The sequence below is a fragment of the Chaetodon auriga genome, chromosome 12 (genome assembly GCF_051107435.1).
Source record: "Chaetodon auriga isolate fChaAug3 chromosome 12, fChaAug3.hap1, whole genome shotgun sequence".
In the NCBI taxonomy this organism is placed as follows: domain Eukaryota; kingdom Metazoa; phylum Chordata; class Actinopteri; order Chaetodontiformes; family Chaetodontidae; genus Chaetodon; species Chaetodon auriga.
In genome coordinates, this window is record NC_135085.1 from 18,953,115 (window position 1) to 18,971,370 (window position 18,256).

The 18,256-nt window shown below is 40.1% G+C and overlaps 1 protein-coding gene across 4 annotated transcripts in view; it reads right to left on the minus strand.

Moving 5' to 3' along the window:
* The window catches only part of LOC143329748 (RNA-binding Raly-like protein), a 41,459-nt gene continuing 23,203 nt past the window's right edge, over nucleotides 1-18,256 (minus strand). For all 4 annotated transcript variants that reach the window (XM_076745775.1, XM_076745774.1, XM_076745776.1 and 1 more), the window contains 7 exons: nucleotides 8,463-8,538; nucleotides 7,154-7,201; nucleotides 6,167-6,357; nucleotides 4,256-4,369; nucleotides 3,851-4,008; nucleotides 1,556-1,593; nucleotides 1-782 (listed from right to left, as the gene is read on the minus strand). In XM_076745775.1, the coding sequence (XP_076601890.1) occupies nucleotides 1,561-1,593; nucleotides 3,851-4,008; nucleotides 4,256-4,369; nucleotides 6,167-6,357; nucleotides 7,154-7,201; nucleotides 8,463-8,538 (620 nt within the window). In that variant the 3' untranslated portion in view covers nucleotides 1-782; nucleotides 1,556-1,560. The remainder of the gene's footprint in view (nucleotides 783-1,555; nucleotides 1,594-3,850; nucleotides 4,009-4,255; nucleotides 4,370-6,166; nucleotides 6,358-7,153; nucleotides 7,202-8,462; nucleotides 8,539-18,256) is intronic.

Consider the following 18,256-nt stretch of genomic DNA (forward strand, 5'->3'; position numbering starts at 1 on the left):
TGTGGGAGGAACAGGTTTATTTCAAAAACTGATATCATCCATAGCTGTACAACAGATGCAATGAATACAAATGATCCATAATAACCACAGTTTTAACATGCTGATAGTAAAAAATAGTCATCTTTTGTTTCCAGTGAACAGAATGTAAACAAAATTCAAAATGCATCTCATCATGTACAACAAATGACAAACATGGTATGCATACAATACTGTGTGGAGGCTTCGTCAACAAATTACATACTGTACATTTCAGCCAAATGTACCGATAAAGCAAATCACATCATAATCAAGTGTCAAAGAAAACGTGTTCCTCGTACATTCATATTTAGCTCTCTGCCAGCGTCGTGGCTTCAACGCACAGAAACAGAACAAACACATCTGCGGTACAACAAAAGGAGGGCGTTTCATGGTTCGTCTGATTGATCACGTAACTGTATCTTTATGCACAATACAGATCATAATATATTAAGCACACGATATATTGTCCATATTTTTCAGAGAGGCAATCAGTTTGAAGGGAAATTATTGATTGCTCTTTGCAGTTGATCTTGCAGTAGTCTGGAGGATATTCATAACCAGCATTTTGATGAGGTACAGATCAGGAGAGTCATGTTCTAATGAGGCAAACAAGCAACAAACAGGGTTGAAAAAACTCTCCCTCTGCTGTCAGACACGTCACTGCTTTCCTTTATTTTCAAATGCACCTTCTTGATCAACAGGGTTTTGCTGGTACAGTATCTGTTCTCCCAACTTCTGGTACTGTAGGCCTTCTTTTCCCCCAACTTGAAAAAAAAACAACAACAACAGACAGACTGCAGTGAAAATTGATTATTATTGCCAGACTGTCTTTCACAGTAAACTTATGGAGAAAAGGTGGCGACATTTTTAGGTGCTTTATCTACTGTCCTGTGAGGAGGGTGGACAAACAGAGGAGGCATCGGGGCTGTGACTAACGTTCCTGATATTACCTGCAACCACTGAGATATCCAACAAACAGTTCATTAGGCCATCATCTTAACGATCTATCATGTTCAGGGCGGCTGAAAAAGATTTCCGTTATCGGGCACTTGAGGACAGCGGGGAGGAAATGTCAGCCAAGAGGCAAATTAAATCTCACAGCTATTTGTCCATACAAAGAAAATCAGGGGATTTAAATGCCGTTTGATGGAAAGTGCGGATGAGATGGAGTCCTATCTCTGCGGCTGCTCAGACAGTCATCAGTGATAACTGCAGAGAAGCTGCCTTTCCTTTCCTTGCCTCCACTCCCAGACGGAGAGAATGACAGGCCATTTAGAAGAGCAGTGTTAGTCTCTCTGTCTCTCTCTCTCTCTCACTCTGCTTAAAAGTAGAAAAATAAGCCTGAGATATTTTGAGTCACTGTTGTTGCTGAATACAAGCTGTTGGCCACTGAAAAGGGATCCTGTGCATATGCTGCCTGTGTCTATGTTCAAGTTCTATTCACAAAATGAAATGTCAGACAGTAAATTGTACAATGGTTGTTCTGTGCTCGTATAATAAAGACTTATGCCCTTTCAAGCAGAGATTAAATACTGACCTTACTCAGTTGTCAATGTCCGATATGTGGTTTTCTATCTGTAATTAAGAGGAAAAAAAAAAATAAATCACAGCCATGAAATCAATATGAATGAGATAACTGCCCAGCAAGATTGAACTCCTTTTCAAGTCCTAATCTTTTTAAATGAAACTATGAATTTGTGTTTTTTTAACCACTTGTAGGTTGTTAAAATGTCACATTGATGGCTTTTTCATGAATAAAAGAAGTGCTTTTAATGGCACAAGAAACTGGTTTTCATATTTTTCCCCAACAAAGGACACAAAAAACATCTCGCATCTCGATCCAACAGACCCTTTTTCTGCCAGAGTGTGACCAACTCCTATAAAATGTAAAGAGAGGGCTGGTTATTGAAGCAAAAGCTGTTCATAGCATTGAGTATGAATAAGTGAGCTTGTGACTGAGAGTCTCAGACAGGAAAGTTGGAAAGTATTGAGAGATGGACTGTTCACTGGATCTGCTCATTGTAGGAAAAATATGGAACATCACCAGCTTCACCCTTTAAGGCGAGGCAGTTTATTTAACACCGATGTACTGAACAATGTTTCGTTTCAAAGGAAAAAGGGTTCAAATGTGTTTTTATACACCAAACTAAGGTTTCAGGGAAAAAAGTATTGCTTTGCTATTTGTACCAGATGGGATGCCGTTTTATTTTCCGAGTTTGTAATTTCCTACTAATTTCTGAAAGAGATTTCCTGGAAAGAACTTTGTAATTAAAAATCTCATTGAAATGACTGTTGCATGTAAACCCATGTGCATACAATATTCATTTATTATTCATTCATCATTGGAAACTTTACCCTTCATACATGTTGAATTGCCTGCTTGCACACAAATTTCACATTTTTTAATGTTCAGATGACCTGCTGCTCCCAGATGAAAAGACTTTGGAATTAATTAATTGGAAATGTACCAACTGAACACTTTGTTTCCTCTATAATAAGAACCAAATTACACAGTTCTTTCCAGCAAACATTCTAGGAAATTATTTTGAAATTACAGACTATAAAAAAGTGTTACCCCTGGAGGCATTTCATTTGCTGGCCCTACTAATAGAACTGACAGCTGTTGATTGTGTATCTAGTCTATTGAAATGAGAAATGTAGTTCATGCTGGGCCACAATGTATACTTTAAAGTAGAAGTTTTTGGTAATACACTTACTTGCTGTCTTGTGAGGAGTTAGATGGGAAGATTGATACCACTCATATCTGTAGCGTATATATATGAAGCAGCTGGTTAGCTTATGTTAGCATAAAGACTGGAAACAGGGAAAAGCAGCCTGGCTCTGTGCAAATGTAAATAATAACAATAATAATCTTTATTGCAAAGCTCCTTTCATACAAGAAATCCAACGCAAAGTGCTTCACATAAAGAAAAGACAGAATGAAGATAAAAATAGGAAAATGAAAATAGAGAATTAATGGAAAGTAACATGAAGAATAAAACCTGCTTGATACCCCAAAACAGAGGTCATGTTTCTCAGACAGGTGGCTCTCTTTGATGTATGTTTTAAACCAGTTAAACTCTGAAAGACCAACCAACTGTTCAGACACTTAAGAGATCATGGGTGATCACATCACACACTGCACTCTGGTCTAACGGGACAAGAACCTTAAAGCCTTATTTTAATCAGAACTAAGCCTGAGGTCATTAATTACATTACTTAGAGCAGTTTCAGTGCTCTGCTATGTTCCAAAGGTATCTTATTTGCTTAATCCTTACAAAAAGTCAAGTCTGAAAACAACAATTAGCTGTTTTAAAAGGTGGTTTAATACCGGACTATTTCTTGGCTGGGACCAGCAACTTACTGGAGTCTCAGCTGGTTGCCTGGCAACTGCTCAGAGACAAGAATTAGTCCAGCACTTAATCCTTCTGTTTCTGAACAGATGAAACAAACAAGATATAACATCTTAATTAGTGGGCTTGAGAAGTGCTGGTGGGCAGATTTTGTTACATTTGGACAGGGTCAGGCTCTCTGTTTCCAGTCTTTGCGCTAAGCTAAGCTAACTGGATCTTGGCTGTAGCATCTTATTTACCGTACAGACATGGGAGTGGTATCAATCTTCTCATGAAACTCTGCTAAAAAGCGAATAAGCGTAGCATCGTGTAAAAGTAACACATGCAGTAGATGTGCAGCTAATGCAACTAAACACACACCAAAGTGACTGAGCACACACCCTTCACACCCGTGTAGGTGTACTGTAGACTCATACAGACAGCAGAGGTCAGGTAGCACGCTCACTCCTTGTTGAGACTATGAATGGCTACTTGCTCACCATATCGCTGGTGCCTTCATCTTCAAAGTCGTCTTCGGCGCCGTCCGTCATCTCCCCCGCCTCTACCTCGGCTGTCCCCTCCACTTCCTCTCCACCGGAGTGGTCGGCCGCATCCCCATGGAGACAGTCGCACACCTCGTCTTGTTTCCTCTGCATATCTGGCAAAAGACAAGAAGAGACTGGCAGTTAACATCACAGCATAATAGATTTATTGAATTTATATCTTATTCTACTAATAGAACAATCTTTCATTCAGACAAGCCGCTCCATAAAGCTTTAATATTTTCTTTATCACTTCGCCCCGTGTGTGTCTTTCACTTCAGTACCTAGCGAGCACACTCTGTCTCGCCTCCTGTATATATATGCATGCAGACAGGTCCTTTCCTCCCCTCTGTCAAATCTTACCGGCATCAGAGCGATGTTGCCTCTCTATCTTCTCCAGCCTTCCCAGCAGTGAGTCGATCTTGGTCTTGATCTGTGACAGCTCCTTTTTGATTGTTAGGAGCTGGTCTGTCTTCACTGCGTGCATATATTAATAAAGTAAAAAGCATAGTTAATGTGATGTTTGACAAGGAGACAGACACAGTTACAACAGCCGCTGCACTGCTCCGACACATCTTGGCACAGCAGCTGAGGCACAATTAGTGAAAGGGCATAGGAATGGAAGGCAAAGTTTATGATATTTCACTGTACTGCAGAGTACAAGCAGTGCAGAGTTTATTGTTGAAAAATGAAAAGAAAATTACAGATCCATACAACCTGTGTCTTATTTTTGTAGTTTTGGAAATCATAAATTCACCAACTTAAAAGAAGAGTTTTTTGAAATGTACTTATTGACTTTCTGGCTGAGAGTGAGATGCTGAGGTTGGATTTTGTGACCTGCAGCTAGAGGCAGGCTAGCTATTTCCCCCTGTTTCTAGTCTTAGTGCTAAGCTAAGCTAAACAGCTGCTGGCTGCAGCCATATATTTAACAGACACACTTGATAATTACATAAATCATCTCGTCTAACTCTTGGCAAGAAAGTGAAAAAGCATATTTCCCTGAATGTCCTTTAAACCTGCATTGATTCATTTTTGGGCCACTTTGGGGCAGAACAAGAAGGTGTAAACACCACACTGAACAAATGGCAAATGTATTAGCACACAGTTACTTATTTACACATCCAGCAGATACAGAGTAACATTAGAATTCACTTGAAATCCTCCTGAGAAAAATATCTGTCTCTTTAGCTGCTACAGTGCTTCACTATGTTCACCAGGTAGCCACTAACATTGTCTGTCTGCCAGACGATGCTGAGCAGGCAGTGTACAGCTGACTGTTAGAGCTTTTTTGCCGAAATAAGCTGCAAACAATGTTATATGAGAGCAGTGAGAGTGAGCCACAACAGTAAAGTTGCAGGCCATGAAACCACAACAAGAGCAGAGAGCTGAGGGAAAGGTGACAATTATCTGTGGGCTCATCACTACGAGCAGCACCTTTTACATTACACAGTCAGTTGATCCATTGTTCACATAAAATATTGATGAGTGTGGCTTTAATTGCTGAGGTGTGGGAACACTAAAAAGAAGCCAGACTGGGGAGGAAACATAAGCAGTCAGAACAGACTGGTTTTAACAAATTAGCCAAACTTATTTGGAGCATAATAAAAAGGCAAACAAAAATTATTACCCAAAGTCTCTGTAGGAAACATCCATCCAGTTTGCAGCCTTTCAAATTCTCCTGTGCAATAAGGGATTATTACCAACATTTCAGATAACACGCTTACTGTTTTACCTCCAAATAAAGTCATTTAGATATTTACAGACAGATGTTTGCAGGCAGCTGGCAGCTGATATTGTTACAATACAGATGCGACAGATGTTTACAACCTGTCTAAGCTAAAACAATTAGTTAATTAATTGATCAACAGAAAAGTAATCAGCATCACCTGAGACATATTTCAAGAATGCCAGAATTAACTTGCTCCAGATTCTTAAATGTGAAGATTTGATGCTTTTCTTTGTCTTGCATGACTGTCAGCTAAATTTGGGGGAATGCCAAAACACACTGTTACCTTGTGCTCAGTGGAACTGTGATGGGTGTTTTTCAGACCAAATGATTAATCAGTTTATCGAGAACACAATCAGCAGATAAATCATTGTGATGTGTAACCACTCGTGTTTTCTTGTCTTGGTATGGCAGCGATATTTCCAGCATTTTCAGTGTTTACAATTTTGTAAAAACTGATATCTACAAAAACAAGACCCACGTTGTAATAATTTTTTTCTCCAAATCAAAGTGACTTACAGGAACAAAAAGGGACAAAGAGAACATACGTTTAGGGGCTGTGATGGAAGAGCTGACATTGAGTGCTCGGGAGGAGGAAGAGGAGGAGGAGGAGGAAGAACACGCCCTGACTGGAAAGGAGGATTTGGCTCTGCGTGTGGAGGGGACAACTAGCCGCGATCGCTTGATGGGGATCACGGCCCGGGTCGGGGGCACGACGCGACCGTGGTACTCAAAGAGTCTGAAGACACATGAAAAATAAAGTTGCAGCAATCTTAGCAGAAAAAGAAATGTACAGAGGTATTACAGTGCCGAAAAACACATTTTAAACAGCAGGAAGAGGCATTTCTGGATTTATTACTGGTATTGAACACTCAAGTGTGTCATCAAGTTGGTGTTTTTTTTCTCCCCCCCAAGCGTGACTCCTGCAGCCCCTGGATGTTGTTATTCGGGCAACAAAAAGCCTTTACAAAGCACCTAATACACATACTGCAAAAGATGTTTGAAAGATAGTGGTACATATTGAACAACAGCACAGCCATTCAATCAAATCCTGTCCCCCATTGCCTATGACATACCAAATTGCCAAAATAGCAATAATGACTCAAAGCTGAAGGATTCAACTCTCAGGGATATTGCAAAGTAGAGGAAGTAAACAAACCAATGAAAATGTCAGAAGGAAGATACATTCTCTGCCTTGCCAGCGCAAATGACCAGCCGGGGGACTATCTGACATTCTGTACTCGTCTATGCGGATAAAAGCATCATTAGTAAGCCCAACGGAGAGGAATAAAAACCTCCCCAATATGACATTCATTATGCCTATGATAATGTAGTTACTTTGCCTAAGATGGAAATGGGGCTATTCTGCTCAGAACTCATCTTTATCTAAGTAGTTGACTTGGAAATGGGGAGAAAGGAGGGTGTGCCATGAGGGGCAAAATATCAGGAGAAAAGGGACTTGAAAAACAGAAAGTTAAAAAAGGACAGACATAGCACAGCCCGACTGGGCCACTGGATTATCTTTTCTTACATACCTGCTGTAGAAATCGTCTCTGTAGTAGTCATAGTCAAACTCGTAGCCACTGTGAAGATAAAAGAGACTTTTGAAAATGTTTCTGTGTTAAATGTGTGGGAAGAAGCAAAGTCCTGACACAAGACGCTAACAGGCAAGATTTAACGGAAATAAAACATGACATGTAGCCTACACACACACACACACACACACACACACACACACACACACACATCCAAACAGAATAATTTGTTCAGTGCTTTCATGAAGACAAAATTTCAACAGTTTAGGAAATGCACTTATTCAATTTCAAGAATTAGAGGACAAGAGCAATGTCACTCTAATGTCTGTAACATAAATATACAGCTAGCAGTCAGTTAGCTTCTGTCAGATGGAAACAGTTAGCCTCACGTTGTCCAATAAATCACCTTACCAGCACCTCTAAGGCTCACTAATTAACATGTTTGTTCAGTTTGTACAAAAACCAAAGAAAACAACAATTTAACATTTCATGATGGGTTCATGTGCTGGATTATCTCCTGTCTATGAGCAGAAACAGTCTTTGTGCTAAACTAAGCTAACCAGCTGCTGACTGCAGCTTCATATTTACCGTACAGACATGAGATTGGTATCAGTCCTCTCATCTAGTTCTATCAGAAAACACATAAATGTATTTCCAAAAATGTCAAAGTACTACTTTCAATATAAGGCTATGGCCAGCAGCAGGCTAGTTTAGCTTTATTAACAGGAGTAAACAGCTAGCCTAGCTCTGCGGCTTCATTATTCTGGCACATGAGCTAACTGCCAAGAAAACTGTAACATGTCGCTTTTGCATGTTTTTTTATATAGATTAAATAAACAAATATACGCTAACATATACTCATTAGTGCTTCAGAGGTGCTGGGAGGTGGATTTTGTTACACAGCCAGGTTTGCTGTTCCCTGTTTCTAGTCTTTCTGCTAAGCTAACCACCTCCAGGCTCAAGCTTCATATCTGGTGCACACATATAAGACTGGTGTTGATTATCTCATCTAACCGTCAGCAGGAAAGCAAATAAGCAAATTTCCAAAAATGTTAAATTATTTTATTTAGTTCTAATAAACAGCTAATTTCTATAGTTTTTCTTTGCTTGTGTTTAAGAGCACCAGATAAAAATGGGGCACTGATAGCACAGGTAGGGAATTAACGGTTCCTCCAGAAGTACCGGCCTGACAGTGAGGATCATGAGCATATAATTTACAAGCAGATGAATGTAAGAACAGCAGGAAAAGTAGGTCAGTGAAGTAATATCCGACTGATACAGCAAAATAAGACACACGTCTCACACAGACCTGTAGAGGGATGAGAGAGGCCTCTTGGAGCCCATCTTCGGCCTGTATGGTTTTGGCTCTCCTGCCATGTTGATATCTGAAAACAGAATAAAAATAAAATGTCATGATGCAATACAGTGGCAGCTTATAATACACAGAAAACATTCTGAATATATGTTAAAAAAAAAACAAAAAAACAACAACTTATAACTGCTTTTAGAGCTTCAAAGATGTTTAGTTGTGACTAAATTAAAACTGGAGTTTAAATTTGATCACAAGAGCAGAAATTATAGACATGCTACAGAATTTGTAACTTCACTGTCACTGGAAGAAATAAAGTTTGGATAGGTATCAGGGTTTGTTTGAATATAAGAACGCAAGCATAACAATAGGAAATACTTGCAAAGTACTATTCAAAGAGTGCATCTATATTCAAATGAATCCTGCTATGACAGTCGGATGTTTTTGCTGCTGAACACCATTGTGTTTGTAGTTACTGTAGAGCTGCAATGAAGACTTTGACTCAGAAGTCTTTTATCTTGCAAAACATTCACAACACCCATTCTCTGGTTCAAGATTCCCATGTCAGAATTTGCTGGTTTTCTCCATCTTATAGGATTCAAAATAGAATATCTTATGGTTTTGGATTGTTGATCAGATCATCTCGGCTTGACCACCACCCATTTTTCAGCAGATTAAATAAACAGGAACAGGAAATAAACTCACCATCACTGGATTCGCATGCTTTTCAGACAAAAGTCACATGAAAAATAACACAGAGTAACTTTCGGTATCCTAACTTTGTGAGACGACTGACACCGCTAATTAGAGGATTTTCTTTTGAGGAGAAAAAGAGTGCAAGGTGAGATTAGAGGAAGGGCGCTGCTGACAAATGCTCGAGGGCTGATTCCTCTAAATCACTTCTCAGACACGGACACATCAGACAGACTTCATTCTGTCTGTCTCCTAAATTTCACCTCCTGGGTAACCTCGCAGATTTTTTTTCCTTCTATTTTATAGACATGGATTTCATGTGGGAAAGTTTACCAACTTCGATCACACAAGGCTGAATCTTTGCAGGGATTCTGAGTCTACGTTTTAAGAAGCTGCCTTATAAACGACGCAACAAGAGACATCAATTCAATCATTTACAGTACTATTGCACGTAACGCACAATAGCATAATATACATCATACCAGCAGTTTCTCTGACTGCATCAACAACACTCTTTAGAAGTTATGCAGTAAAAAAACAACACAGTTGATATCAAATCATGGCACCATGCAGATCTCATAAAAACAGGTTGACATTGATGATTTCAATTATCCAAACAGCACTGAGCAAAACGCTTTCAACCCTAAGCTTTTCATGACTTACAATTTATGTAGCAGCTTTTCACTGCAATATTAAAGCCCTTTAACATTACTCTCCTTTAAAAACCATGAATACCATGGCATTCATCATGATGCACAAAAGAAACAAAGTCAATCTACGAAGCACAGGCAGATTATAGAAGTATACATATTTAGTGATTAGAGTCTGTACAATCTGTTCTGTCGCGGTCTTACTTAACACTGGACCTTTTTTATGCCAGACAGAAAATCGTTATCTATTTTGTTATAAGAGCTGTAATGAAGTTCAGCGTAATCACTGAGGATGAACAAAAGCGACAAAGCTGTAACACACAGAGGTTCATGTTATGGCATCATGAGTCCAAGATACTGCATGAGATGAAAGGGACAAGTTTTTACTCTAAAAACTACAGGGAGCTTGTCCTGCTGGTCTAACCTGCTTATCTGCACAGCTGCTGCTCCAGCTCACAGACACATCTCACGGAGGCTGTTAAGGCACTTAGGCTGCTCCTTGTCTGAGTCATAAGTCAGTCTCTTCAGAAAACACATGCATAGTACACATATTTTCAAATATAGTGTGACTTACACTTCCCCAGGATATCATTAAGTTTGATGTCCATTATGGAATCACAGAAAAAAAGACACAACTGCAGAACTTGCCTGGGAATCATCACATTCTTAGGTTTTCTTCACTGTCCACGTAATCCATTGACAGCCGTCTGTACATTCATGGGTGTACAGGAAAAAGGAACTGCTAATGGCTAATTCGGCATACTGAGAAGGTGTCTGAGAGTTTGCCCCACGGTGGCAGACTTTAAAAACCCCTGCTGCAGCATACACTTGAACAAGGTTTACTTAAAATCTGTGCATTGCAACAAAAGCTGCACAGTAACAAGTTTAATATCAAAGCAATCAGGAAATAAATAGAAACGTGTGCACGATGTTTTAAAACCCTGTGGTTTCTCTGTCAGAAGCATATCTCATTTAATATTTTTTATCATTATCATTATTATGTTAAAAATCAGACAGGAAGTATATTTTTATGGAAGAGCTGAAACTATGAGTTCAATTTTCATTTTCACAGTTGTTTATAATACTGTTAAGTATTATTTACTCAATTATATTATTACTCAGAAAAAATCCATTGTAATTTTGTTTGTCAGTAGTTTGCTAATAAGAATTTTAAAGACGAATCTGCATTCATTAAATTGAGATTTAAATGAAAAGGTGGAGATTTCTTTACAAATAGCTAGGATCAATAAATTAATGTAATATTTTTTGGTTATATTATCAAGTTGTAAAATTAAAAAAAAAAAAAAACACCTCAAATGTAAGGAAATCCTTTATTTACTATTGTTTTTGACTCAAGGAGAACATTATTTTAGATTCTGGTAACTTAAACTGGGCATGAATTGATTAACTGACTGATGGAAAATGTGCAGATGAATTCTTATTGAAAGTATTTGTTCGTTGGAGCCCAAAAGATGGCGGAGGTTTGTGTTGTCCAAGCACCTACAGTTCAGCGTTGATGAGACTAACCAGGCGAATTAAGGTAGAAAGCACTGATTAATTTAGTGATTTCACTTCAGTCCGTCTCAAAGGGACGTAGATAAAGACGAGCAGAGAAGCTGAAAACTTTTTAATGGTCTTAAGGGCCTTGAGACAACTGAGACATTGATTGTGCAAAAAAGGATTAAAAATCAATGTTTGGACAGTGTTCTTCTTTGTTCACTTAGTAAAAAGATGAGAAAAAATGCATTAGCTGACGACTGTGACTCATCTGTACACACCACATGGCACTTGTCATGACTGACAGCCAATTCCACCTGCCAAGAGCTCTTCTGCACTAAACCAGGCTGGTATCACTGCCTTTAGTCTGACTGCCTGTTGTCGCTGCTTCTGCTCAAACTCAGCTCAATCAGCCTTGAGTGCCGCTCAAGGTCATACACAAAAACACAAATATCAAACACACCCTTCCCACATACACACACATATACACACGCACAGGAGAGATCCCTGTCTGAGTGAGTCACCCTTGACAGCTTCAACAAGTTGCACAGATAAAACATCAGTTTTGCATCAACTGCCTTGGGGATCATGCAGCAGCAAATGTCATGACAGGAGCTGAAGTAAAGTCATTTTGCTGAAAGCGCTGCAGTCTTCGTCTTTCTTCCCCCCTACTGGCAGAGATGATAATGAAATCCCAGGCTGCAATGTTAATGCGCTGAGCTTATGAATTAAAGAATGCAAGATATCTCAGACGACAGTATACAAGATCTCTGCTTTCTTTCTGTTTTCCTCTGGCACATCATATATTCACACACACACACACACACACGCAGACACACACTCCAGCAGCTGCACCTGTGCCCGGACCTTCACATTGTCAGCAGATGAACCATGGTGCTGTGCTGGAGTCCGTTGCTCCCTCTTTCTCCTCATTTCCCTCCTTGCTCTCCCTAATGGACTAATGGACTGGGGGTGTATCGGTAGCTCTCAGGTGCACAGGGGCAGCTGTATCATTATCATTAGGCTCCAGGAAGATGTGAGGAATGGTTCACATTGTGAAGCGTGCTCTCCTCTGGTCCCCTGCTGTGGTCATTAAAGAGAGAGCAAGGCACTAAAAAGCACTCTAAAACGAACGCTGCCACCTCACAGCACCCCCCACCCTCGACACCCCCGACAGACACACACTGAGCCTCTGATTAATTACAGTCATTATACTAATCATATACAAAAAAAAATGGAGCGAATGTGTGTTTGTGTGTGTGTGTGTATTACTGACTTGTTTGCACATGTAGCCATAAAAAGGTTGAGGCTACAGATAGAGGAGATGGAGACTGTGTTGCTAAGCAATAGCCAGTTAGGACTTGATTGATACTGTAAACTGTATGCAGCATCACATTGAGGGGGAATATAAAAAGTTACTTTATGCTGAAGCGGTTATTGGCGAGTTGGCCGCAGCAAAATAACACAAAGATAAATTCACAGACCGAAAACAAAGTCAGACACTGATGCTGTGAAGCCACTGGCCATCCGCTCGACTCATGAGAGGCGACTCTTCTTCTTCTACACTGGTAAAATGTTGAATGTGCTGCACTTAACACCTGACCGTCCAGAGCATTTTAATACACATTTAATGCAAGAGCAGCTCTTGAATCTGTTTTCAGCCGCTGTTGCCACTGAGTTAATAGAGAATACAAAAGACGATGGTCCACAACTAGCTTTTCTCTTAGCATGCTAACATGCCACACAATTTTAATCTTGCACTGAAGAGGTGATTACAGAATGCAAATATAGCAAACATAAAAAAAGTAAATGATTGATTGATTTCATTAAGTATAATGCAAATCTTAAGGCTGTGTTACTTGATCTTTATCAAGATCTTTCTGGAATTTCCCCTCGCGGGACAAATAAAGAAATATTGATCTTGTATTCATCATTTAGCTCTGTTTTGGTCTCCATCAACTATATGGCTCTTTAGCTGCTAAAATGCCTCACGATTCCACTTTTACCAGCTAGTTGCTAACCTTGGTGCCGAGCAGATAGCAAACAGCGGGTTTTTCAGGCTTAGAAATGGTGTTGAGCAGAGTTTGAAAACCAAAACAATGAGCTGAAGGGGAGGTGATCATTTTCTATTGATTCATCACTACCTCTTGTGACCTCTTTCATATTACACTTAGACATTTGAATAGTTAATATGAAAACACTGATTAGTGCAGCTTTAAGGATGATGAGGATTTGAGTTTTACGGTGAGGTTGAAGGTTTTCCATTCAAGTGAGTGAGTAAGTAAATTTCATTTATACAGGACATGTCAGTTGCTTCACTGTAATAAAAAAAGATGATGAAAAACATGTCAATAAATATTTAAATCAAAGTCAGTCCACTGAGGATAAAGAGGCCTTGAGATTAGATTTCTAGAGATTCTACTGACTATATCAAGTTACCAATCAACATGAGAAAGATAATTTCTATTAATATTGCGATCTTAATTTCAGCCATGTCATCCAGCCGTGAGCAGGACTTTATATGCACGGCAAATCCTTGCCTAAACACATTCAGAGGCACAGTTTTATTCAGTCTAAGTCACACACTCTGAGGTCAAAGGGGTGTTTTCACACTGTCTCTCCTCATCTGTGTACAAGATGAAAGCATCAATCTCAGGCTTTACAAGACTTCATTTTAACTGAGCGTCTCCTACGGCAAGGATCCGGCTGAGTTCAGTAACGGCTCATCCATCCACGCTGGATCCTTCAAGAATACAACCATCACCACCTCAGGAGCCTCTGACACAGTTTGGATTCATTCATATTAATGATGCTAAATTACCTGCGAGTGTGTTGCTGTGTTACTGCATGCATGTGTGTGTGTGTCTATTTTCGTTAGATACAGGATGGCTCAGTTCAGCGTGCCCTTGAGCTCTTTGTCTCTGGAGGTGTGGACAAGTCATTACAGCTGGACAGGGTGCAGACAATGAGTCACAGCGCATGCACACACACACGCGCACACACACACACAAATTTGAATTAGCCCACTGGGACGAGCCTGGTTTAAAAAGGAAAAAGCAGCTAAATAACTGAATAGCCTCTGTGCTGCTTCCATTTAGCCAAACAGGCTGAATTGTAGTGTTGTAGCAATGTTCCTCTTGACTGGGGTTATTCTCATGGGTAACAATACATTTGAAGAGACTTTACAAAGCAATTGGGGCTTTTAAGGGCCTTTCTTTCTTCATGGCTCTTAGGAAATGAATGGGGATAGTTGGGAAGTAAGTGATTCATGTTAAACTAGCTCTCTGTCCAATACGACACAAGAGGTAAATGACATGCTAATATAGGCGGTGAAAAGAAATGTGAGAGTGCATTTCCTCCCTGAACTAATGCCTAAACATACTCTTTGGCAGGCAGAGGATCATTCCTGGCATAAGAACAAACTCCATCTCTGCTGTAACACGCATCCTGAGAGCAGGTGAGCGGTATTTGATTAAGAGATCATCCAGGCACCTGTGTGAATACAAATGTGCAACTAAGAGACATCCTGCGTGACAGCTGTCGCAGATTCAATCTACGCCATGTTCTCGCACCCTGTAAATCTGACAGGGGGGACTTGAATAATCTCCAATCTGGGCTCAGGGGCACAGGGAGCTTCGGCTTTTTATTACACCTGAGAGTGTGTTTCCTCAAGCAGGGCAGGATGAACGACAGGCTGAGAAAGTAGACGCTGGGAATGCGTGTGTGGGTACACGCACATGTGCATGCATTAGTGCGCGTGTGCGTGTGTGGACATGATGACCTTCTGTTCGCATTATCTTGACATATTGTTCCTACAGCTCAGAATGCAACAGCAGAATGAATTATAGTGGTCGTTGTAGATATATTGATTGCAATTACGGATATATTTTCATTCGTCACACTAACAGTCAGACTTCAGAGAGATGCTTCCTAGTTCTTGACTATCTTAAGTAGAATTAATTTGCCATAAATTCTGGGTGAATTAAGACTTCTTTTCTGTGCTCAAACTGAAAAAATGGCATCAACATCAACAATAAATGCTACATATTAGTTGCAGCATAAAATTCAACACAAGTATAAAGCTGAGACCTTCAGACCTGTGCTGCTGTGGCTCAGGACTAAGTCAGGCTTGGACACGTCAACTGAGGACGTCCTCACAGCCGTAATTTTCCAAAAGGTCACCGTGCTCTTTAAAAACTCCTTCCCTCCTCATTTCTCGCTCCATAACAATGTTAACAAACCATAATTTAAGAGCCATGTTTTCCATTTTTTTTTTTTGTCATTTGGTGCCACGGGTGCTCTTAATTAAGAGTTAGCCTGGGTGGCTAACTTTTTCACCTTTAAATAAGTCTGCCTTTTATTTTGCGTCTAACTTGCATCTGACTAGCCTAAGCCTAACTTAAGCTTGGGCTACTCTACAGTCCAGTTTTGTTAAACCAATTTCCTTGTTACTAGACCAATTCACTTTTAATATATGTCGGTCTAGCTCTTGTTCATGGTTTCTTATCTCTTTCTGATAATCACTATTACTGAATTTGCAGCCCAGTGCTGTTTTCACAGTTTCACAATTGCCTCCAGTAAAAATCTCAAGTGTCGACAGCTGTCTTCAACTTTTAGGAAGTGTGTTTAGTTCACTACACCCACAATCACAAAGAGAGCAGAAGGCGTCTCAAAATAACCTTTTTAGGATATCCATAATGCATCTGTAAATATCTCAGAGAACTGAGATTTCTCCACTTTGAAGGGAGCTAAGGGAGTAAAACTAAGAGGACCTTGTGTTGACATTATTTTGTCAATTACTGAAAATATTTTTGGATTTATTAATCAATGGAATGTTAAGAGTCAACAATCTTGATAATCATTTCATTTGTCAGGAGTAAGTGTGATATATGCTTCTCAAATAAGTATTTTAGATTAGATTAGATTAGATCAGAACATTTTTAAGTATTTTTCACTTTTTCTTTGTCTTACAGTGTCCATAGTAAACTGGATATCTTTGGGTTTTGGACTGTTGGCCAGACCAAAAAAGAAAAAAATAAGCTATATGAAGACATCAACTTCAGGGTATCGTAATGAATTCTTACTATTTTCTGACATTTTATAATCCGAACACTTAATTGATTTAATTGAATCTAATTGGTAGTGGCTGCCCTGATGAAGATATCTGGAATCCACAGATCAGATAATCAACAACTGCACACGTCGTTTATGAGATTCTCCAAACAACTAAATGTGAAATTTGACTACTCATAATGTAATTAGAGATATTTCAAGTTAAGGTTTTGACGACTCCGAAATAAACTGCAGATATCTTTAACGTGAACCATGTCAGTCTCACGTACTGTATGTTTAAACCACATACACAGGGCGACCCACGCAAGCTTACTCCTCTGTCAGCCCTCTGTGAGCTGCACGCTCTGAGCTGGAGTGTATTACGTCCTGACTGATTCCAATCAGGATGAGAACCTCCAGGCTTTAACAGTGTTTGTTATGGTTGGAGGGGGACATGTGGATTAATTGCTCAACAGCCTGTCCTTCCTTAATGAATTCCTTGTACTTTGCTCTTTCGCCCTCTCAAAGAAAATGGTTACTTGGCAGCACTAAGTTTGGCAGCCGGTCCCCAAGCTCCCGAGTATCTAATAAAATTATTTTCATTAGACCTGCTGAGCGATGGTCCATTAAGGCGAACATGATGTGGGGTTGCTAAATTTTCGGGTTGACTGTGTTCCACATATCGCACTGGGAAAACAATTAGTAGGTGAATGTTCCTCTGTTCAGAGACAGACCAGCAGCACCGAAGGTAAAGTTTTCATGCAGCTGTGGTGCACCTCAACATTGGCACGTGTTGATTTTTACATTAAACCATAATGAGCATACTGCCGTAGCCCGAGGTAAAGATAATTTAGTCTTTCATCTCTCCTGAGCTGTTAATGCACTTTTCCTCCTTTTCCATTTTGGCACTTTTTCTTATGATGTAACTATGTGGCTCTTAAGTGCAACGCTTTGAAACATTTTAACCCCCTCAAGCCAGTCCATCACTTCAACCTAACTACATGCTCCTGAATCTGTGCAAGGAGCTGCAAAACAAACCAGCGGCTGCCACCTGCTTGGAACTATTCGTACATCTGCTCTGAAACTTGGCCTCCTCATTCATGAGATGATGGCATGGAGTTACAACTGGAAGCCAAAGCATAACACATCTGTCCTGAATTATCCAAGACTGTCAGGCTACTTTCTATAGAGCTGAGATGAATAGATGATTAATCATTTAGTTGATCAACAGAAAATGTGCACGATTGTGATATCTAATTAATAATTTAAGCCAGCGGTTCCCAACCTGTGGGTCGTGTAGGGGACACAAAGGGATGTTAATTAAATCTAAGTTCTCACCAGAGGATTAACAGGATAATAAAAGACAAAAAAATGTTCCTGCTGCCCAAAATTATGATCTTTCCTTTTTTCTTGTCATTACTGGGTAAGTTTCAGGCCTTTTAAAGATTATTCAAATGAAATGAAATCTTTGGTTTAACTGGTCACAATATGCAAGAACCTGCCATCTGTCAAATACATACTCAGAACCGCTAGCTGCTGCTAACTGTAGCTGCCTTCAGCTAATTTAGCTCAGTTAGCCGTAGAGGGTACACGGTGTGGCTCATAGCACCAGGGAGCTTTGGTGTTTACACTGCCAGCACAGGTGCTTTGGACCACCGGCAGGAGGAGGTTTTCAGGCCCAGGCCAAGGGGACTCAGTAGGGAATGAGCACCAGAACCAGAACAGAGTGAGCGAGGCTACGCTACTGGGTTCAGCAGCTTTCCAGTGAACCAAACATAGTGTCAGACATAGTGATGGTGATTTCCATCGGCTCTGACCAGGACTCTGACTCTGGGGGTGACGAAGACACAGCGGGGTCAGATGGGGACAGGAGGGGCATGAAGCAAGAGAGGAGCAAGAGGG